This window comes from Suncus etruscus, chromosome 15 (genome assembly GCF_024139225.1).
Source record: "Suncus etruscus isolate mSunEtr1 chromosome 15, mSunEtr1.pri.cur, whole genome shotgun sequence".
Classification (NCBI taxonomy): Eukaryota; Metazoa; Chordata; class Mammalia; order Eulipotyphla; family Soricidae; genus Suncus; species Suncus etruscus.
In genome coordinates, this window is record NC_064862.1 from 12,211,112 (window position 1) to 12,234,917 (window position 23,806).

The following is a 23,806-nucleotide window of genomic DNA, read 5'->3' on the forward strand; positions in this document are numbered from 1 at the left end:
AAGGCATGAAAAATGCACATAAAACTGAGATACTATCTCACACAAGTGAGGATGGACTATATAAAAAGATCAGGAAAATATAGTATTGGTGGAGATGTGGTTATAAAGGAACACTTAAATCCTTTCTACAAAAGAACTTCCTTGATGAGGTTCAAAGTGGTTTAATTTGGTACTATCTGATTCAGTCTGTGCAAAAGAGAATTGGCACATCTAAAAATTTTAAAATAGAACTACCATATGATCTGGTAATTTCTTATTTTGGCATATCTTCTAAGAACATGAAGTATTAATTTGAAAAGGTATTTGCAAGATATGGAAACAACCCAATTGCCCAACAGTACTTATACTGTTCAACTTATAAAGATGTTTGGGGCCAGAAAGATAGTATAACTCAAAAAATAATTAACTTGTGTGTGATTGATCCAAGTTTGATCTCCAGCATCACATATGGTACACTGAGCACAAAACCAGGAGTAATCACTAAGCAATTCCAGGTGTGGCTCAAACACAAATAAAAAAGATGATGTAGTATAAGCAGCATAGAAGATATTCGAGAGGGCTGCAGTTCATGCTTTACATGTGGGAGATTCAGGTTTGATCCCTGGCTCCTGAATCTCCAACATACCACCAGGATCAGTCCCTAAGGACTGGGCTAAAAGTATCCCTAAGCACTGTCAATAGTGGCCTCAACAAACAAACAAAAAATACAAAACAACAAACAAAAACAGGTATGATTTTGTATGCATAATGATGTATATGAATATGTTATACACAATGGTAGATTACTCAGCTATAAGATGAAATCTTGTCTTTTTCTACAACTTGCATTGTGCTAGAGTGGGTCATGTTCAGTAAATCAGAGAGGATAAATACCTAATAAGACCATTCATATGTATACTTTTAAAGCAAAGAAATGGTCAGTATTCAATGGCAATAATAAACCTTGGACATACACAATGGAACTGTGTTTAGTAAGTGGGGCAATAGCAGGGAGTGAGACAGAGGTTGGTCTGGTGGTGTTGGACAATAATTTTGTACACTGCAAGCATGAACTCAAGCACTATTGTAATCATGTTACCTCAACAACAATAAAAAATTTATTTTAAAATATAGAGAAATTTATCTTTTATAATGCACAGCAAAATTAAACATAACTAGAAAAATCCTAAAATAGTTGTAAATTAAATAACATACTAATAAATAATGCATGCATTTATTTTATTAAGAATATTTTTAGTGAAGCAAAACAGTTTTTATTGAAAGAAATTTAGAGGTTTGAAATGAGAGAGATACATGTTCAAGAGAGGACACAGGCTTCTCCAGAGGGAAAAATATCCAATTAATGCATGTATTTATTAATGTGTGTCCAACTGAAATAAAGAAAAATACAGCTTACCAAATTTGTCGGATTCAGAAAAAGCAGGACACAAGTATGCTTAGGTTTTCAAGCATATTGAAAAGGTAAATGACTGAACAAGTCAATGAAAATATTCTGTTTCCATTTCAGAATATTAGAGAAATAAATAAAAAGTAATTTAAGGGATTAGAGCGAAAGCACAGTGGGTCGAGCATTTGCCTTGCACACAGCCAACCCAGGACAGATCTGTGTTCAATCCCCAGCATTTCATATGGTCCCCTGAGCCTGCCAGGAATGATTTCTGAACACAGACCATGCTGCCAGGTATGACCCCCAAACCGAAACAAACAAAAGTAATTTAAGCCAAAACCAAGCAGAAGAAAAAAATAATAAAATTATAGAGCAGAACAGAAATTAGTGACACTGAAATCTGGGTATCAACAAAACTGTTAGCTAATTGTTTGCAAAGGCCATTAAAATTGATTAAGCTTTAACCAGATTAATCAAGAAAAAAGAAAATATACAAATTATTCATTTTAGAAACTAATGAGAACTCTCACAATTGATCCTATGGACACTAAATGAATAATTAGGGCATATTATGAATAACTCTGTCTACAAATGATAGCCAAGATGAATTGGATCAATTCCCAGAAAGAAACATTACCAAAATTCACACAAGGAGAAAATAGATGATCTGAATAAACCTAATATAGAAATATTTGATTATTAATAACTTGTTAATAACCCTTAAAACAGAAAGCACCAGGCTAAGATGGTTTCACTGGTGAATTCATCCAACCTTACTGGCAAAATGAATACCAGCTCTCCATAATCTCTTTCAGGTAGAAGCAGAGAGACTATCTTCTACTTAGTTTGAAGCAGTTAGCATTACCCTAGTGAAGAAGAAAAAGGATAAATTTACAAGAAAGAAAAGCTGCAAATACGTATTTTTCATCAAACATAGATGCAAAACATCAAGACATAATAGCAAATCCAATCCAGAAGAATGTAACAAAGTCCAACGTTCATTCCTGTTTTTTGTTTTGTTTTGGTTTGGTTTGTTTTTGGGTTTTGAGTTACACCTGGCAGCGCTCAGGGGTTACTCCTTGCTCTACACTCAGAAATCGCCCCCAGCAGGCTCAGGGGACCATATGAGATGCCGGGATTCGAACCACCGTCCTTCTGCATGCAAGGCAAATGCCTTACTGATGTGCTATCTCTCCGGCTCCTCATTCATGTTTTTTTTTTTTAATCAACAAAGTATCAATAGAAACTTGACTTAAAAAAAATCCCTTTTGGGGCCGGAGAGATAGCATGGAGGTAAGGCGTTTGCCTTTCATGCAGGAGGTCATCGGTTCGAATCCCGGCGCCCCATATGGTCCCCTGTGCCTGCCAGGAGCAATTTCTGAGCCTGGAGCCAGGAATAACCCCTGAGCACTGCCAGGTGTGACCCAAAAACCAAAAAAAAAAAAAAAAAATCCCTTTTATAACCTATAGTAGAGGCAGGGAAGAATGCTATAGAGTCAAAGAATTTGCCTATCCTGTGCAAAGCCTCGAGTTCAGTTCTAGCATCAAAAGTCCCTACAAACACTGCCAGGTGTGGACACATAAAAATAATAAATTGGACTTCTCCATTCTACAGAGAAAGGACTACTGTGATAATGGTAGTTGGAAATTACCACTCTGGACAAGAACTGGATGCTAAAAGAAGATAAAGTGATATGTATGATATCTCCTCAGTAATAATACTGCAAACCACATTGTCTAAAAAAAAAAAAAGGAGGAGGAGAAGGAGGAGGAGGAGAAGGAGGAGGAGGAGAAGAAGGAGAAGGAAGAAGAAGAAGTAGGAGGAGGAGGAGGTGGGAGAGTATGGGGAAGTGAAAGAGAAACTGGAACATTGGTGGGTGGGGAATATGCATTGGCGAAAGGTTGTTGGACATGGTATGACTGAAACTCATTCATGAACAACTTTGTATTTGTGTATTATAGTGATTCAAATAATGTATTTATAAAATTAATAACTTTTAATAATAACTTTTAAAAGTTAAATAATAAAAATAAAGTAGGAAAGATGTTTGCAAAAATAAATTGGAACTGGAAGATACCTCAGGGATCAAGGATAAGTACCTTGGATGTCATGGCCCCAAATTCAAGCCCTGGCACCACATGGACTCTTCCCCAGGCACTGCTGAGTTTAGCCTGGCAGACCCCCTCACCAACCATTAAATAGCCTTGGTGGTCTTCCAGGTCTCCTTTAGCACTGCTTGTCCCAAACATCAAGTTTCCAAGGTTGATGTCATTGGCCAGTTAGAGCTGGAAGTGAATCTTGAGTCCCTTAAGCACTGCTTGGAGACATCCACCAACTCAGAATAAGAAATAAACCCAAAACAACCCAACACAGCATTGAAAAAAAATAAGTTGGAGAACTGGCAATACTTGACTTCGAGACTTAAAGCTCTACTTTACCAAAATACAGTGATCTTACTTAAGAACATAGATATAAATGGAATAGAATAAAGAGCCCAGAAATAAATGTGTGTGTGAATAGATTAAATTGGTACTTAACAAAGGACCATATATTATTGTGGAGAAATAGCATCATCCTAACAAAGAACTCAGAAATTATTTGAAATCCTTATTAAAAAATAAACTGAATCCCTTTTACAATGGACTCTGACACGAAAACACTTTTCTTAAAATTTTTCTGTGTATTGAAGAAATGTTGGTATGGAAGTTGATAGTCCAAGGAAGTCACAGGCTCAAAGAAGATATAATCATGGCAGAGATACAGAGAACACTGTCATCTTAAAATTGGACCCTATAGCAGGAGGGGAAGGGGTTCTTTTTTATAATAAAAACCCAACTACAACATGTTTGTAATCATGGTGCTTAAATAAAGATATTTTTAAAATATTTAAATTTAAAAAATGTGCTAGAAACATTTTGGAGATCCTTTCTGCAAAATAGGGGAAATTATACTTTTTTTTGTTGTGGGAGTTTGGATATTCCTTTTCCCCCTCCAATGCTAGTCATTTTAAGTTTGGATTTCTCACTTCTGCAGCCAACACTAATGATGGTTTGGCCAAAGCCATCTCTTGCTGACCACTCTCCCCACGTCCCTCCAGCACTGACCACATGTTTCCTGGGATATTCAGTATGTCATCATGATGTTTGGCACCTAGGTGCTTTGAAAAGGTCCAAAGTATTAAAGTTAAGTAAAATCAGTCATGAATTTTATTAATGGAAATGTGAATTGAATTCTCTCCAGGGAAACATCTCCCCAGGACCAGGTAGGACATTACAAGTGGACTGTAAGGAAACATTCATATGAAACAAGTTTAGATGTATGCCAGGACATGTGTTAGAGGAAAATAATCTGAAGTCGATTATTGGCCTGATTTGTGGATAAATAACACCGGTATTTGTGATTTAGAATCAGGAAGAAAAAGCATTCCCTCATTACCTCATCAGAGAAATTCATTCTGGGAGGCATGTGCAATTTGTCTCTCTCCCCAGGGATGGGTGGAGAGACTTGTAGCCTTGAAAACATCTTTGTGTGAGAAGCACAGGAAAATATTATATATTCTTGCATGAGGAGAAGCAGTGGAAAGCTTTTAGCTTGCTTTTTTACTTTTTTGAAAAAATTGACTATAAGTAATGAGCTTAACATTATTTTAACATTTTCTCATTTACATTTCTTTCTACCCTTAACCAAAGGGGAAACTGAGGCTTAAGAAGTTAAATAATTATGAAAGTAACCTAACTGCCTTGTGGTTAGGTTGGAAGTTGATCCAAAGTCTAGAAAACACAACTATAAAGACAGACACAGTTGCATCATTTGGGACCCCAAAATAAAATTATAGCATAGAGGAATACATTGTTCAAAAACTGAGGATTTCAGTTTGGTAATATGAGAATTTTTTTTCTGAATATTTTTATTATTATCTTTAAACACTTTGATTATAAATGTGATTGTAGTTGGGTTTCAGTCATGTAAAGAACACCCCCTTCACCGGTGCAGCATTCCCATCACTAATGTCCCAAATCTCCCTCCTCCCCACCCCACCCCCACCTGTACTCTAGACAGGCTTTCCACTTCCCTCATTCATTCACATGGTTATGATAGTTTTCAGTGTAGTTATTTCTCTAACTGCAATCATCACTCTTTGTAGTGAGCTTCATGAAGTGAGCTGGAAGTTCCAGCCCTCCTCTCATTGTCTCTGAGGACTGTTGCAAAAATTACTTTTATTTTTCTTAAAACCTATAGATGAGTGAGATTAATCTGCATCTCTCTCCCTCCCTCTGACTTATTTCACTCAGCATAATAGATTCCATGTACATCCATGTATAGGAAAATTTCATGACTTCATCTATCCTGACAACTGCATAATATTCCATTGTGTATATGTAGCACAGTTTCTTTAGCCATTCATCTGTTGAAGGGCATCTTGGTTGTTTCCAGCGTCTGGCTATTGTAAATATGAGAATGGTAAAGCAAGCGTGGACCCTCTGAGTGCCAAACTCATATGATTTTACAGCTTGCATTCCCATACATAGCTGCTCCAATGTATGGATTCTTTCCAGGTTCTGTGAATTTGGACCAGCTCCAATGAGAAAATTTTAAGTCTTTCAAGAATCAAATTATGATTAACTTAAATATTCAATAAAGTAATTTAATAACTATATTTAATAACTATAGGTATAATATCTAAAATCATCTCAGTGGCTAGAAAATATGTCCAGTTGCTTCCAATGGGTTACCTCTAGTTGGCATTCGCCTATGAATTATGCATTAAATTACCAGAATTACCAATACTCATCATCCTGAAGAATCTTTGAGTCCTGTCATGTTGCTTAGTACCTGCATCTATTCCATAGAAATAGATGACACATGCACCTCCTTGTGATCTCCTTTAAGAGCACCCTTTTGCATCCTTAAATAACACATTGAAAATTTAAGAAATAATTGCTGAATATGGACATAAACCCCAGAAATTTCTAGTGGAATTTTTGTTTTGTTTGTGTTTGGCTCCTACACCTGTTGATACTCAGGGCTTACTCTTGGCTTTGTGCTCAAGTATCACTCCTGGCAGAACTCAAAGATCACTCCTGACAGGCTCAAGGAATTGAGCCCAGTTTAGATGTATAGGAGGCAAGCACCCTACTCATCTAGCAAAAGGTAGCAAGAACTAGTGACCATGTAATACTCAGTCCTCGGGGGTGCGGGGGAGAAATAATAGACATAAAGGCTGGGGGTGGCTGTAGATGTAGAGAGAAGATCAGTAGATGTAGAGAGAAGACCAACTCTAGTGTCAGCACTTGAGCTGAAAGTCAAACCTGCCCCTCACAATCCCTTAGAAGCATCTGACTGAAGGACACTGGGGAAGAAGCCAAAGTGTAGCCTCCTTGACCTCCTCTGAAGTACATGCCTACCAAGACCTGTTGGAACTCCAGTTGATGTTATGCATACATCTACAATGGAACTGTTCATCAGAAGGAAGTGTTCATTGTTTTATGCCTCCTGTGATTTTTCTCCCTTCAGTGCAACTTCTAGAATCTTATTTTTGTGTTACTGTCATATTTTTGTTGTTGTTGTTGTTAACCTGGAGAATTTTTTTCTTTACTGAATTCTTTATTTATTATCATTATCATTTAATATATTTATTTACACACCGTGATTACAAACATGTTTGTGGTTGGATTTTAGTTACAATAAGGGGCCAGAGATATAGTACAGTGCTAGGTAGAGCATTTGCCTTGAATACGGCCGACCCAGGAGGGACCAAGTTTGATTCCCAGCCTCCCATATGGTCCCACAGCCTGCCAGGGGCAATTTCTGAGAGCAGAGCCAGGAGTAACCCCTGAGCATCCCTAGATGTGCCCAAAAATTAATCAATGAATAAATAAATAAATAAAGTTTTTTTAAAAAATCCACTTTCACCAGTACAGCATTCCCACCACCAATTTTTTTAAATATAATTTTTATTTTGATCATAGTGGCTTACATATTGTTGACAATAATATTTTAGGTACATATTTACATAAAATCAGGGGGGATTCCCATCACCAAATTGTCCTCCCTATTCCTCCGTTTTTGTTTTCCCTCCCATTTCTTTTTCCCTCACCCCCAGGGCGACTAGAGTGTGTGGTCCCCTCTGTATCTAACCTACTACTTAGTAGTCTTGGACCTATTTGGACTTGATGCCTCCCTTATTTCCCCCTCTAACTGGAGGCAGTACTAGCTATTTCAAGTTGTGTGGTTTTGCCTGGGAAAGAGAAAAGTAATAGACTGGGGTAAGAGTCTAATACCCCGAAAGTAGGCGAAATCCTTCTAGAGGCTCTCATCATCGATTTGATGAAACACTCCACCAGCACCAAAAGACGTTTCAAATATCCAGTGAGGACTCCAGCTTTATCGATAAGCACCACACACAACAAAGAAAAAACAAAACAAGACAAACAAAAACAAACAAACGTACAAAAAAAATATGCCTTGGTCTTGAACTAAGAAACTTGGTATAGCACATAATGAAAGAAAAGAAAGGGAGAGAAAAAATAAGTATAACTGGGGACAACAATTTCAATAATCACACCTAAACAGAGAAATTGACCAAAATAGATAGGTAAATAGGAATAACAATAACAATAATAATAATAATAATAAATGAAGGTAAAAAAATATATATATATAAAAAGTAATCAAGGTTTTGTGCTTTTTTTTTTTCCTCCTGCCCTGGCACAGTAAATATTGGGGTCATTCAAAAAGGATTTTACTTGGCCTAAGAAATATGGGGTTTCTCCGTCATTGGAGTATACTGTCATGGGATCAACACTAGGCTTTGCTCAGGATCATTTACTCTCCCGGTGGTGTTTTTGTGGTGTTTGGAAGACTTCTGCTCTGTCCAGGGTGATACAATCAGAGCTCTGTGTTTAGAGGTCTCAGTATCTGCACAGACCCTGAGATGGTATTTATGATGAAGTCAGTCTTTGTGGTTGTGGTTCTAGAGGTTCTGTTCCCTCAGTGTCATTATAATCCATCTTCTGTGGTTGGTGATCTTGGTCTTTGCACTGAGCTTAGGAAGGCACCTAGGATAGCGTCTTTCTTTGTGCTTCCAGAAGCCCCATTCCATTACAATTGTCTCTGCAGGACCTTTGGGGTTGGGGATCATGATTATTGTGCAGGTCATAGTTCAAACCCTAAACTAGGGCTTTTATATTGGTCCCAAGATGTATAGAGTCTGGTCGTGGTTCTATCAGTCAGTCATCTGTAAATCGCGATCTTGGCTTTTGGACCTACCAAAGGGTACCAAGTCTTCTGGTTTTGTCTTGTCATTAACTGGTAGGGTAGGCTAATCTGCTCTAAGGTCAAGTTGTTCACATTTTCCTCGTTGTCAGGATATCATGTTAGAGCTGGCCCTTGTTGTTGACCCCGCAGTATTAAGGTTGTCCTGGATGGTATTTGTTTCCTGCAGCTGTTGTGAAGAACTGTGCCATTTCTATGTCTGAGATCCAGGGTTCAAGGCTGGTTGAATGGTATCTAATCACCTGAGGTCTAAGTTGATTCCACATGACATATTTTCCAGGTAGGAGATATCCCTGTATTGTAAACAACTATGAGTTCCTTTCTCTAGTAGATAAGAGCTCTTTTTTTTTTAATATGTAAGATTTCCCCTTTATTTAGTGTGCCTTTGCAGGGGAAAATGGTGCTACATTATATTGTCAGTGTATTTGGGGGTGGGCAGAAGGAATAACAGAAACAGGTCCCATACCCAAAAATGCTAAAAAAAAAAAGGAATAAAAATGTATGTGCTCACAAATGTATATGTAGGACAGACATTTTAAAAAATATATAAATAAATTGAAAGAAAGTAAATATAGGAGAAAGAAATAAAAGTGGTGCAAAAGACTACCTTACATTTGGGGGAGAGCAGGTAAAGAGGTGGTGTATTACAGGTCTTATGCCTATGTTGGAAGTACAGTTTTTCCCATTGTCTTTTGGGTTTTTCTAGTAGAGTGTGGGTTCCCAGGCATCTTTCTATCACACCCCCTGACCTTCTTCAGATTGGTAAGAATTTGCGGCAGGGAGGTCTTGGAAGAGTTCTTGCATTGGGGATACTTTTGGGCCTAGGTCCGGTTTCAGGAAACAGTCCACGTTAGGGGAAGTTTGTAGGGAGGGCTGCGCAGCATGAGTCCGCAAGGGGGTTGGCTGTCTTTTCTTGCAGGAGACGAGGTGTGGGTTTGACTGGATGTCCCCTCGTCTGGGTGCTGGGTACTGGTTCGTTGGGTAGGAGGTCGATCTTGATGCCTAATAGATTAAGGACTGGGGGTGAAGAGTTTTAATATGGTGGGAGATCTGGATGGGATTGAGGGTTGAAGGGATAGTTGGATTTCCGGAGGGGAGAAAGGGGAAGGTATATGAGAGGGGTATGAAGGGAGAGAAAAGAGAAAATACCTTAGAAAGAAAGGGGGAAGAGAACGGGTAAAAAAGTAAAGAGAAGAATAGAAAAGAGAAAAGTGAAGGAAAAAAAAAAGAAAGTAGTGAGAAGAGAGGAGAGAATAGCAAGTGAAGGCTGGTTTGGTTGAATGTGTTCGATGTATAGAGCCTATAGTTTAAGTCTGTACTTCGCAGTTATTGCTTTGGTGGTCTGACTGGTCTCGTGCTTCAATTCCTAAGAGAAGGTATAACCTAGGGATAAAGTGTATGTTAAAGAGTTTTCTCCGGACCATCTCGTAGTGCAAGCAAGGTATGGTATCTCGTGTGGGATCCTGAGTTTCCATCTTAGTTTGTCCGCCTTTTGTATCCAATGGTGCCTGTGAACAAAGAAGCTGAGAGGTTATTTAAAATATAGTAGGATAAAGGCATTAAAACATAGTGTTATGGTATGTTTCCATTGCAGTCAGTGATTTCCCGAGGTGTTCTATACTTGTGTTCCTGTATACGGTCTCTAAGAGATTATTGTGGGCCTTTGTTGTAGAAGTCTGATTACATACCTGATCTCTCTATGGTGTTGTTTCTGTTGTTGCTGTTTTCTTTGTGGTATAATGTGTAGTCCCAATTTTTGTTTTTAACTAGACTCGCTCCTGCTAAAATTTAGCCAAAATAGATTTCTTTTGCATCTTGCTGCAATTCTCAATCTCATGTATTTTCTATAATTAGCATCTTATTTTTAGTCCATGAGAAAAATAAATGAAGACATTTTATGCTTAGATCATCTTTCAGTTCTAAGCACAAAAAGAGCATTCCCAAGCCCTGTGGTTCTCACCTGTCTTATTCTAGCCTTCAGAGCACTGGATAAACCAGGCTTAGCCCTAAACACTGAGCTGCAAAAGTCAGTGTATCTTCCCATATCTGAACCTCTCAGGGCTTTGGTGTCCTCATAAGTAATGGTATTAATGGGGGCCGGAGCAGTGGCGCAAGCAGTAAGGCACCTGCTTTGCCCGTGCTAGCCTAGTATGGACTGTGGTTTGATCCCCCGACATCCCATGTGGTCCCCCAAGCCAGGAGCGATTTCTGAGCACATAGCCAGGAGCAACCCCTGAGTGTCACCAGGTGTGTCTCAAAAACCAAAAAAAAAAAAAAATTGGTATTAATGACCCTTTCCTCCAAATGGCTGCCTATGTCAGACTTTTAGCACAGGGCCTATCACTGAGAACTACATGTCATTAGCTATCAGTTCTTGCATTTATATACTTGAATCCTGTGTGTCTTATATCCTAGAATTCTGTCAAATAGCCTAAAATTCTGTCAAATAGCCTACCTCCTTAAGTGTGAATAATAGAATAAATATTTAAATAATCTGTAATATAGGCTGATCTGGCTGGAGAGATAGTATAGTATCTTATGCAGAAGGACAGTGTTCGATAGTCCTCAAACACTACCAGGAGTAATTCCAGAGTGCAAAACCAGGAGTAACCTATGTGAATTACCAGGTAGGACCCAACAACTTAAAGATATAAATAAAATAGGCTGATCCATTCTTGGCAAGACAGGTATGGCTATCTGTCCAGGAAAAATAAGACTGACAAAGCCTAAAAAGGAAGATATAATGTGTTTCTCTTGTTACAGCTCAAGAAGGGCTCCCATGATCATAAATCATGATTTATAAGATAGAGTGAAATTTGGCTGTGTGGCAATAGATTATTTTTTAAGCTTGACAATTTAGTTTTATGTTGTTATTCATTCATTTATCACTTACATGTTGCTATACTCCAAAGTATATTTGAATGATACAAATACCACTTGGTATCTGAAAATTTCTTGTTTCAGCTTTATAGGTAGAAAGTTTTTTTTATCTAATTATTTTCATTTCTCAAAGATGCAGCACTCAGAGATAGTGTCTACTGTGTACTTGTCTGTTGGCCTTCAAGCACCACACTCTTCTTTGTCTTCCTTCCATATCACTAAAGTCCACCTTTTGCAATTGCGTTTTTCATTTCATTTTCCACAACCAACACCTAAAATCTTGGAATTTTCAAGATTCCCAAGTGAATTTACTTCCTTTACACCTTGATTTCTACTTGGGTGATCTTAATCTGTTTAAGTGGCTTCAACCACAGTGTTTTCCCCCAATGAACCTAATATTTGCATCGCCACACCAGTCTTCTCTCTACTCTCCAAACCCCTGTCACTAACTGACTTCGGGATATCTATATCTCCACTTGGATATCTTACAGATAACCTCAAACTCAACATGTCCAAACTGAACTCATCATCTCCATAAACCAGCTTCCTGACAGCATTCCCTATCTCAGGAAATGCAGAACTCTCCACCCAGTTTATCAAGCCAGGAATCTATGATTAATCCTTAAATCATCTCAGTTCCTTCAGTACCTAAGTACAATCAATCATCAAGTTCTCAAAACTCTATTCCCTAAATCTATACCTTTCAATTTTATTTTACAATGAATAAAAAGTTTTCTTTATAATATAATCAAACCAGTATGTATGTGCCCAGCATCTCATATGGTCCCCCAAAACAGTAGCGATTTCTGAGCGCATAGCCAGGAGTAACCCCTGAGTGTCACGGGTGTGGCCCAAAAACCAAAAAAAAAAAAAAAAGTCTTGAGATATTGATATATTCATTTGTGCACACATGTGCACATACAAGGTTATCAATTTCTGGACTAATATTTAAAATAAATAATTGTTGACAACGTAAACTATTTGGACACTGAAACAAAAAGACCCAAGAATGAGGTAGAAGTTAACCAAGAACTGACAACTCTACAAATTGGTGAGCAAGGGGCCAGAGCAATAGGACAGTGGGTAAGGCATTTGCCTTGCATGCAGATGGCCTGACCTTGATCCCTGGCACCCCATATCATCCCTTAAGGATCCCCCTTGAAGGGATCCCGAAGTGCAGAGTAATCCCTAAGCAACACTGGTTATGAAAAAAAAGTGAGCAAAATCATGAGTCATTTTTGTGCATAAAATGGAGCCCTGATTTTATCAAGAAAACAAATGGGGAAAGCATAGCCTGTTAGAACAAGTAAAAGCATCATTCACATCAATTCAGGTGAAGCTTCACATAACAGGACTTCAATGTTTGTGATGGTTTCAAGACCTACCAATTCAAACAAACTTTAAAAAGGAAAGAAATGTTGCACTGGTGAAGGATGGTGTTCTTTACATAACAGAAACCAACAGCATCATATTTGTGATCAAGATGTTTAAATAAAGATATTAATAAAAAAAAAAGGAAAGAAAAGGCTCACTTTATCGTTGCGGGAGCAATGTTAAGCACCTCTTTTAAGGAATTTAAGAAAGGAAGTCTGCACAATAATAAAATGAAGAAGAAAAGAAAAGAAATCAAATGTGCATTTTTCATTTAACTGTGCCAGGTTTTTAAGATGGGTTTTTTTTCTTTCTGTATGCAAGGCAAATGCCCTACCTGGTGTGTAATTATTCTTGCCCCAATACCTGATTTTAATTTTTTCTTTATTTAAGCACCAGGATTACATACATGATTGTAATTGGGTTTCAGTCATAAAGAAAACATTCCCTTCACCAGTGCAACCTTCCCACCACCAATGCCCCCAATCTCCCTCCTTCCGTACCCCCTGCCTATATTTGAGACAGGCATCCTACTTCTCTCACTCATTAATATCATTAACGTTGTCATGATAGTTAGTGTAGTCATCTCTCCAACTGAACTTACCACTCTGTGGTGAGCATCACATCAAGAGCCAGTCCTCCCAGCCTTCATCTCTGTTGTCTCTGGGCATTAAGTACAATAATGCCTTTTGTTTTTCTTAAAACCCATATTCTCTCTCTCTCTCTCTCTCTCTCTCTCTCTCTCTCTCTCTCTCTCTCTCTCATTATTTCACTCAGCATAATAGACTCCAAGTACATCCATGTATAGGAAAATTTTATGACTTCATTTCTCATGACGGCTGCATAATATTCCAGTGTATATATGTACCACAGTTTCTTTAGCCATTCCTCTCTTGAAGAGCATCTTGGTTGTTTTCAGAGTCTGGCTATTGTAAATAGCACTGCAATGAATATAGGTGTGAGGAACGAATTTTTGTATTGTGTTTTTGTGTTCCTAAGGTATATTCCTAGGAGTGGTATATCTGGATCATATGTGGCTCAATTTCCAGTCTTTTGAGGAATCTCCATATTGTTTTTCATAAAGTCTGGACAAAGATAGGTAATTTAATTCAGCCTCATTTTCTTTATCTGTGAAATGAGTTAGTCATATATAAAAGGGTGGTTAAATATGGCAGAGGGATAACTTCTTTTATTAAAGCACAGTACTCAAAATCGCTTATCTGCTTCTCTGATTTAAGAATTTAATTTCTACATAGTCAGTTCTGAAATATTCTCATTTATACTTTATCAGCTGACTTTATCAGCTATACCTAAGATTGCAAAGTGGACTAAATGACAAGGTGTGTACAAAGATGCTATTCTAAGGAGAAGCAAACTAAATAGAGATAGTGGACCACTCCCAGCTCCTCCAAATATTTTTATTCTCTATTTTAGCTCACAAGTCTTGGGCTGCCTGGTTTCTAAATTTTTAATGACTAAAAAGAAAAGAAGATAGCATATGGCTGCAGCAGGTTAAACTCTTGCCTTGCATGTGCTTCAAATTGGGTTCAATTCCTAGCAACTCATAAGGTCCCCCAAGGCCCACCACAAGTGATCCTTAGTAGAGTCAGGAATAAGCCCCTAACACTGCTGAGTGTGGCTCAAAAACAAAAAGATGATATGTGAAAATTCAAATTCAAATTCTTGTGCTTATAAAGTTTTATTAGAGCTTTATTAGGTGAACATTTGTTCACCTGTAGAGCTATTTCCCATGATTTATCAATTCTTTTAAGAGTTGAAATCTGTGAAAGAGATTATATGTTTGGCCTACAAAATTTAAAATATTTACTGTTTGAAATTGAAAAAAAATTAAAAATTATTTGTTTCTGTATTTAATAAAGTTTAACTAAATGTATTAAGATTAGGAAATGAGCTATGAATATGGGGGGCTGATATGGGAGTTCATTATTTTTGTTTTTTTGGGGGGGCCACACCCGTTTGATGCTCAGGGGTTACTCCTGGCCGAGCACTCAGAAATTGTCCCTGGCTTGGGGGGACCATATGGGACGCAGGGGATCGAACCGCGGTCCTTCCTTGGCTAGCGCTTGCAAGGCAGACACTTTACCTCTAGCGCCACCTTGCCGGCCCCAGGCGGAGTTTATTTTTTAATCCTGAGGATAAAATTCAGGGCTTTAAAAATGTGAAGCACATTTTCTAGCACTGAGCTTCATTCCCAGCCTTTTAATAATTTTTTGTTTAATTTTAATATTAACATTAAATTTTCATTTTTAAATTATCTGTCATATAGTAATGGCTCAATAACCAAATGTTGTTTTCAATGTCCCTTTATTCAGGAAAATATTTATTGAGTGAATACTCATGCACACAATGCTCCAAGGGCCATAGTATACAGCCATGAGCATAACAGATAAGAATGTCTGCAGGCCTCGGACTAATTAATTGTAGTCTATTAAATGACGGTGGGGAATTTTAATGAGTAAAAAGATAGTCAGAATAGGGTGTGAAATTTTTAGATATAGTAGCCAAAGAAGATCTGTTGAGAACAGAGGAAGCCTTGGGAACTTGGGAGGGCTTGGAAGAAAGTGGTTAGAAGTAATGTTTAAGGTAGAGGGGCCAAGGGTACTTAGCATGATCAAGGAATACCTAGGGTCTGTAATGATGGGTCTGGAGTAAGAAAGGAGAAATGCAGTAAGTAAAGGAGTCAGGAAAGTTTTTGATAAGCCTCATTGAACTTTTGTAGCGCCTCTGACTTCTACTGTAAGCAAGAGGGTCAGCAAGTATTTTCAGCAAAATTGTGGAACAACCCTAATTACATTTTGATGCAACTCACTAAGGAGTCATGGATTTGAGAACTAAAAGAGGGCCCGGAGAGATAGCACAGCGGCGTTTGCCTTGCAAGCAGCCAATCCAGGACCAAAGATGGTTGGTTCGAATCCCGGTGTCCCATATGGTCTTCTGTGCTTGCCAGGAGCTATTTCTGAGCAGACAGCCAGGAGTAAGCCCTGAGCACCGCCGGGTGTGGCCCCCCCCCAAAAAAAAAAAAGAGAGAGAGAGAACTAAAAGATGTATGTAAGGAAGTTGGTGGACAGAAATTGTGCAGTAATTAGCTTGTAAGAGTCCCTGGAACTCACAGATTGGAAATACCTCCTCTTAGTATGGGATACAATGGGCAATCAGTTGCAACTCTGGAGTTCAGAAAAAAGACCAAGCTGGAGAAAGAAATCTAGGAGTAACTGCACCTGCAGTTATAGTTATGGATGCTATAGCTCTTCAAGATTAGAAGCTGATTCTGCACAGAACAAAAGTACGTTGTAAACATCATCTGAGGACTTTAGAGACCTGACTGACATCAGAGATGTGCAAATGTAAGTTTCAGTCTTTGAGAAGCAAGTAGAATGTTAGGAACAGGTATTAAAATTCTAACTGCCATTCATAATTTGAATTGTTCCTAGTTTGCCTAATTGAGGAAACAATTTTATGGTGAGTCAGACTATAATTTTGAAAGTTGCTTGGAAAGACCAATTACAACTTTATGGTATTGCATTTTGGGGATATTGCGTATTATCTTGATGGAAATTAATAAGCTACTGGATGGGCACATAACACCTTATGCTAGTTAAGACAAGATTAGGAAGATAAAGTGCTTCTCATTTATGGACAAGCAAAATATAATGTATCAGAAATGCATGAAATGGTTCTAAAAGTTTTAATTTTTGCTGATTTCCATATATGCTTCCATCTTAAGGAGCAGAAAATTTGACTACCTTGGCATCCACTTTTGGAAAATATTTTTTAGTTTAGATAGTTATTTAAGCTGATATAGATACATGATGACGACTGACCCTTGGCTTTAAGGTAAAGTCAACTTGTTTTTCTCAACTCTTTTTTCACTTATTTATCCCAATATCAGGAAGCTTTTGAGACATTTTTTCACTAATTTCCAACCCATAAAATTTTTAGGGAGGTAAAATACATGTAATATAATGATTATTTTTTAACCACTTGTAAGCACATAATCTAGTCTAATTAAATAAATTTGTGATGTTATGTAACTATTATCACTAGCTATACCCCAAACAATCTCTTATCCCCAACATAAATGCCACCCTCATTATTTTAATAACTCCCTAACCCCCTCTCCCCAACCCTTAATAATCTGATATTGGATGTTATTATATGTTGTGTCTTTATGAATTTTAATTTTGATTTCTTTTTGCTATATAATATTTCTTTATGTATGCATATTTAACATATTTTATTCACACATTCATTAACTTATAAATACTTACTTGGGTTGTAAGCACCATTATTTGGTATAAATAAACGTGATACCAATTATCTCCTTGTGTTTCTGCTTTAAATTCTTTTAAGAGTGCTGGGATGGGGCAGAAAAAAAAAGTGCTGGAATGATAGTACAGCAAATAGGACATTTTCTTTGCATGCAGCTGATCCATATTTGATCCCCAGCAACTCTACATGGTCTTCTGAGAGCCAGTAGAGATCCCAAAACAAACAAACAAATAAATAAAAATAAATCTCTTGGAATATATGTCTATAAGTGCAGTTGCTGGGCCCATAAAATTTTAATATCATATTTATTTATGTTCTGTGTAAATATGTCTATAAATTATACATTAAAAAAGAGTAAGTTTCTTCAGTGGGAACTCAGTGGCAGAGCACTTGCCTTACTTGTGTGAGGCCCGGGGTTAGACCTCTGCACCACCAAAAGTAAGGGTGTGTGTGTGTGCGTGTGTGTGTGCATGTGTGTGTGTGTGTGTGTGTGTGTGTGTGTTTCTGTGTGAGAGAGAGAAAGGACTTTCTTCACCACCTTTCCAGACTAGTTTTCACTTTCTTGAAAAAAATATTGTAGCTCTCATTGAGACTATTTATGCAAATGCTATGGTGAAGAACCTCAGGTTCTTTCTGCTATCAGAAGGCATCCAACATTAATTGACTCACACTTCTTAAAAAAAAAAAAACATGGATCAGCATACCCCTTGGAAATCCACCTTCTTTGGACCATCAAAAGTGCACCATAATTGCACCCAAGGCTACTATCACCTTAAAAATCTGAGCACCCATTTTGGGAATCAGTACGAAATACTTTAGAAACTGAGTCAGGTAATCTACATATATAGATAATATATATCTAGACAAACTTCTCAAATAAGACTAAGACCATGTATGATCTCAGAATGGGGCAGGCAGATTCCCCTTCCTATGGCAGGGATAGCCTCACCCATACCTGACACCCTCGGGCACAGAACAAGTCCAGCTCCACAACTGTATCAAAAAGAATGCCAAGCCACTGAGTCATCCAGCTGGCTTGGTTTCTCAGTTGAGAACTCTAGGGCCTTCTCAGAATGGGTGTGGAAGATTCCCCTGTACCCACCTCAGGCCAAGCTGAAAGACTCAGCAGCCTCGATACACTCTCAACATCCTCTACATAGAAACCGCTAAGCTCCATAACTGAACATCAGCAAGCCTTCAAGCTGCCAAACTGTCTCAGCTGCACTGCTCCAGGTGTATGCACATGCATATGTGCCGTGCAACACCTCCATATTTTATAGTACTTCCAGCCCAAGAGGAGCATATCAAATTTAGTGAGAAAGTTGTGTAGAAAGACTATGAAGCTCAATGAAAAACAAAACAAAACAAAACAAAACAAAACAAAAAAACAGTACCGTAGAAGGCTCAACTATCACACCAGCCAACTCAATAAATCCTCAGATGATGATTTTAGTAACACCCATAGTGAGATACAAGAGCTATCATAAATTGACTTTTATTGACCTTTTTTTTTAATAATCCCATTTGCCATATTGTTGTTATAAGCAATATGAAGTTAGTCCGTGTCTTCTAAGGTGGCAGACTTAGTGAGATGAGTGGGAAAACTGGGGCACTGGTGGATAAAAGGAATACATATGGTGGGATTAGTGTTGAACTATTAAATACCTGAAGTAACTATATTATGAAAACTTTTTCAATGTAATAATTTCCTCTTGTTTTGGGGGGGCACACCCAGTGATGCTCAGGGGTTACTCCTGGCTATGTGCTCAGAAATCGCTCCTGGCTTGGGGGACCTCATGGAACACTAGGGATCAAACCAAGTTCCCCTCTGGATCAGCCGATGCAAGGCGAAAACGCCCTACTACTGTGCTATTGCTTCCTCCCCATCACTGGAATTTTAAAAGTTCGTAAGAAAACTAGGCTGTGTGTAATATGAAAAACAGTGCAAAAGCAAGTATATATAAAAAATTATCTCAGACCAAGCTGATACTCAAGTAGCAGAGCACATACCTAGCATGTATGTCACACCCTATGATTCTCAGAACCACATGATTCCTTCCACAAACAGGCCCCTCTCAAAGCACGCTCCAACCCTGATTCCCCAAAAAGCATTATTTTTCTCCAGTGTCAATAACAATTTATTTCTATTTTTTTGTAGTTTTCATTGATAACAGTTGACATAGGGAAGAGCCCAGAGAGTAGTTTTGAAGTTAGCTCTTAAATGTTACATCAGGACCAAATTATTCAATTAAATACCCTATGTCAAACCTGCGAAAAGAGTGGCAATTGGACCAGAGTCAGAGCACATCAACTAGGGCATTTGCTTTACACGCAGCTGATCTAGACCCAATCCCTAACACCCGCATTATGATCCTTAAAGCCTGCCAGGAGTGTCCTAGCGCAGAGCTAGGAATAACTCCTGAACATCACTGGGTGTGAATCAAAAACAAACAGAAAGAAAGAGAACAGTGGAATTTAATGATGTTGATAGTTCCAAGGAGCCTAAACTATCTCTAGGACACAAACAAAAGAATTCAAGTGTTACATAAAATAGAACAAAAGATGAGTAAATTATGGTCCCAAAGTTCAAATTGTGAGAGGGCAACTATCAGCAAGGTTATGGAATGCACATTGGGGCACAGATTATAATACACACAGCATATGGAATACATATTGGTATCTAGAAGGAGGCTGTAGGGCAAGATACCTTGCACCTGCTGACTTAAGGCATAGTATAGTGTGCTTGCCTAAAGCAAAGTGGTTTCATAATTTAAAGCAGGTATTACAAGGCTTCTATTAGTATTTAGGGGGAAAAGAGCAGTTTAAAAGACTTTCCTTTAGTGTCAGAAAAGATATAGAAAGATGGAGAAGTCACCAGATTGGAGGACGTTAGAAAACAGGGAAATGTAGGCTCCTAGGTTGGATTCTTGAATGGGAAAATTGGGAAATTCAGAATAACAACTGTCACGCCATTAGCAGATTATACTAATGTTAATTTCCTCACTTTAGTGATTGCTAATGGCTCTTACAGCTTAATAACATGCAGAAGGAGAGTTAAAAGAAAATTGGAGACTCCTGTACCACTTGCAGCTCTTCTTCCAACTTGAAGAGAAAACAAAAGAAAACAACAACAACAAAAATTTCTGCTATCTCCTGAGTGACAAGATCAAACCAATGACTGGGTGCTAAGGGTTAGGGGATCTACATTTGTAACAGCCATTGAAATTTGACATGCAAGTAACCCTTGCCTTTTTTTATTCCTTCCCATTCTATTTCAGGGTGTGTTGGGTGCATCATGTAACAGGGATGTGGGTGTACCCTTTCCTGGAACACATTGGCCAAGGAGCCAGAATCATCTTCTTTGGATCGACAACCATCTTAATGAACTTTTTGTACCTGCTGGGAGAAATTCTGAACAACTATATCTGGGACACAGAGAGAAGTAAGTATTACTAAGGGCAGCAAAGGCAAGACAAAGAGCATGTGCAGAGACTTTAGGAAAATTCCACTATAGTAGATTACTTATGAAGAATTAAGGTTTTACAGCCACAATATTAATTTAAGAGCTTCTGTCAGTTACCTGAAAGTTTTCTTATTTATGCTGTCTTAATAGCTAGTAAGACATCCAGATGTAAGAGAAAAGAAGCATAAAATTTTACAGGGGAAAATGTAGTGTTGGAGGTAAATTTAGGACATTCAATCTGTCTTTAGCTGCCTTAGCTAAAGGAACCCTCATGTATATAAACTTAAAATGTAAGACCAGTGTCATTCAAAGCTATGCCAATCTCCATTTTTTTCATCAGCTTTGGAGAGGTGCAATGTTGACCAAGGGTCCTTTCCACCATTCTGTTAAAACTCTTTAAGCACAGTAAGTCTCGGACCCTGTGATTCACGAGTGACAGGTCTTATTCAAGGGCTGATAGAAGCAATTAAAGGTAATATTTCATTGCTGCAAAAACACTTAACTTATGACTTGATTTCTCTTTTGTTTCTATTTATGGCAGAGCCTCCATCTTTGCAAGGCACATAATGCTATTCAAGCTGTGCAAAACCTGCCCAAACTGTCCGTAAGATATAAAAATGATAAAAAAAAATGGGACCATGGGTGGGGGGAATCTCACAAGATTTTTACCCTGTATGTAACTACAACACATGACAAGATGTTTTGGGTTTTTAGGGGAGCTCTGGGCTACACCTCCAATATAGTTGCTACATTGTAGACATCAACTCAATGATCTTTGTTCACAAGCACTGAATGCCCTCGTTTGTGGCAGTCACTACTGCCAAAAATTTAGTCTAATCAAATAAAATACAATTATTGCATGGTTATTGGATCGGACATTTTGTATGTCAAGATTCTTCCAAGGCTGTATGCGGTTAAGATAGTTACCAACATTAAATAGCTCAAAGGAATTTGAGGGTTTCTCTTCTCAGCAGCTGGCTTCATTTTAAAATGTCTACTTAAAAAAAACCTGGCAAATAGTTGTTTTCAATTGAGTCCACTACTTAGGAGACCAGATACTCATCTTAGTTTTCCTCCCTGTTAACTGGGAAGAGTAATGTTTCCCCATCCATTAACTTATAAAAGTATTTAACTGACTTACAATAATATTTTAGGAACAAACTGAAAACTTTCTCAGCTTCTGGGAGAAGGCAATATTTAAATTTAAGCTAATATGTCCTATCTATGTTGGCCACATTGCTTATTAGTTTTTCTCCATTTGTTTGATTTTGACAATTAGCTTGGCTGTTGTGCTTGTATGAGAAGATAACCTGAAAGCCAGAAAAATAAAAGGCTAATCTAGGTTTACAGAAATATGACTTTTAGCAGCTTTGTCTGAAAAGTTAAAAATAAATAGTGAAACAAGGTTTTTAAAATGAATAATCTGTTCCATTTCATTTGTGCTGTTTTCTTAAGTAACATGAGTTAGGATCGACTAACATTTAATAACTCATTGCAGATAAAGAGATTAAGTCTTCCTGAATGGAACCATCTAGTTAATTCCACAGAAGCTGATATTTGAGTGCCAAGAGAGCGTCCATTTCATTTGGGAGGCGGGTTGCAAATTGATGGCCTTCGTGAATTTTTTCCTGCCAAAAATTGATATGCTAAACAGAATGGGATATTTGGTTTTGAACCATTACTTCTAAATTGTGAGAGAAGTCACATTATGTCTAGATTTATTTTAGCTTATCAGAATGTTTCTGATGATCTAACAACACCAAACCCACAGTTTTCTTCTGGCATCAGTAGTCAATGCTTATGACTCCTTGAGATGGCTCTGATTTTATTTATTCTTCCTGGTCAACTTTGGTCAAAACAACTGCCTGATTTTGTTGCCTGATGATTTGAAACTACTAGTGAAAAACAAGGTGTTTGTGTGGGTGTATGTACATTAGAATGAATTGGGTATAGTCATGTACCAGAATGCAATGCTGTCCCTGTGTAATATACTCCAATTAGTCCCCCAAGAATCAAAACTAGTATATTTTTTGTTCAGTGGGACCAGACCTGGCAATATTCAAAGGTTTCTTTTGGCTCTGTCCTCAGGGGTCACTCCTAGCTGTGCTTAGGGAATCATATATAGTGCAGGGGATTGATCTCAGGTTAGCTTTATGATAGGCAAGTGCCTTAACTCCTGTAAAATCTTTCTGGCCCAGGAATACCACATTTGGACACCATTTCTTTTACCCAGACTATTTTTAGTGGTTTACATTGTCCCTTTGGTTATGTTATCTAGGCATCAATTTAAGATAAAATTGGATTACAAAAGAGATTAGGACTCACCAAAGTCATAAAATACATTATTAAAATTTTACTTGAAAAGGAAATTGTGTATGTCAATTATATTTTTTTTTCCTAAGGGACAGCTGAGGCTTAGAAATCTTAGTGACTAACCAAAATAGCTGACCACTGAGCCAACATTTTTTGACTGACTTTATCCAGTGTGAATCACCAGAATGTCACCTTGGGAAACCCAGACACGGGGTAACTTAAGCAATGACTCAGAAAAAATGGCCCTCACATTGGTGGTGAGAAATTTTTACCGGTGAAGGTTGTTGTACATCACATGACAGTTAACTCAATCATGAACAACTTTATCTGTGGGGAAAACAAAAACTGTATTATGAACAACCTTATAACCACAGTGTTTAAATAAAAAAAGGAAAGAAGAAAAATGATCTTCAATTCTAAAATCACAAAACAGAGCTGAGATGTAATATTAAAACCAACTCAGGTTCAGTTTGTAGCACTAAATTGTTCCCAGGCATCCAGGTAGATGCCTTGGAAATCCCCAAGGCTTTGCCTATGTATCTCCTCTGTTTCCATAACCCTTCCAAACGAGTGTCACAAAGCCAACCACAAAGAATCTACCAACTACTTTATTTATACAATAGACTCATGCTTTCTCATAGTTCAAGAAGCCAGAAATTCAAAATCATAATGCTGGAGTTACAGCACGTACAGGCTCTCAGCTACTTGTCCTTAAGTTGTCAGAATTGAAATCAAGGGATCAGAGATCAAATAGCTGAATTCAGGAAAGATTTCATTCAAGAGGATAGAAAGAGAGTACAATGGGTAGAGCACTTGCCTTGCATGT

The 23,806-nt window shown here is 37.9% G+C and overlaps 1 protein-coding gene across 2 annotated transcripts in view; it reads left to right on the forward strand.

Moving 5' to 3' along the window:
• The window catches only part of AIG1 (androgen induced 1), a 299,456-nt gene that overhangs the window by 270,320 nt on the left and 5,330 nt on the right, over positions 1 to 23,806 (forward strand). The window contains exons 5-6 of one of the 2 annotated variants that reach the window (XM_049789376.1): positions 20,483 to 20,646; positions 21,209 to 21,271. In XM_049789376.1, coding sequence (XP_049645333.1) covers positions 20,483 to 20,646; positions 21,209 to 21,234 — 190 coding nt within the window. In that variant the 3' untranslated portion in view covers positions 21,235 to 21,271. The remainder of the gene's footprint in view (positions 1 to 20,482; positions 20,647 to 21,208; positions 21,272 to 23,806) is intronic. The other variant, XM_049789375.1, reaches the window with a different exon arrangement.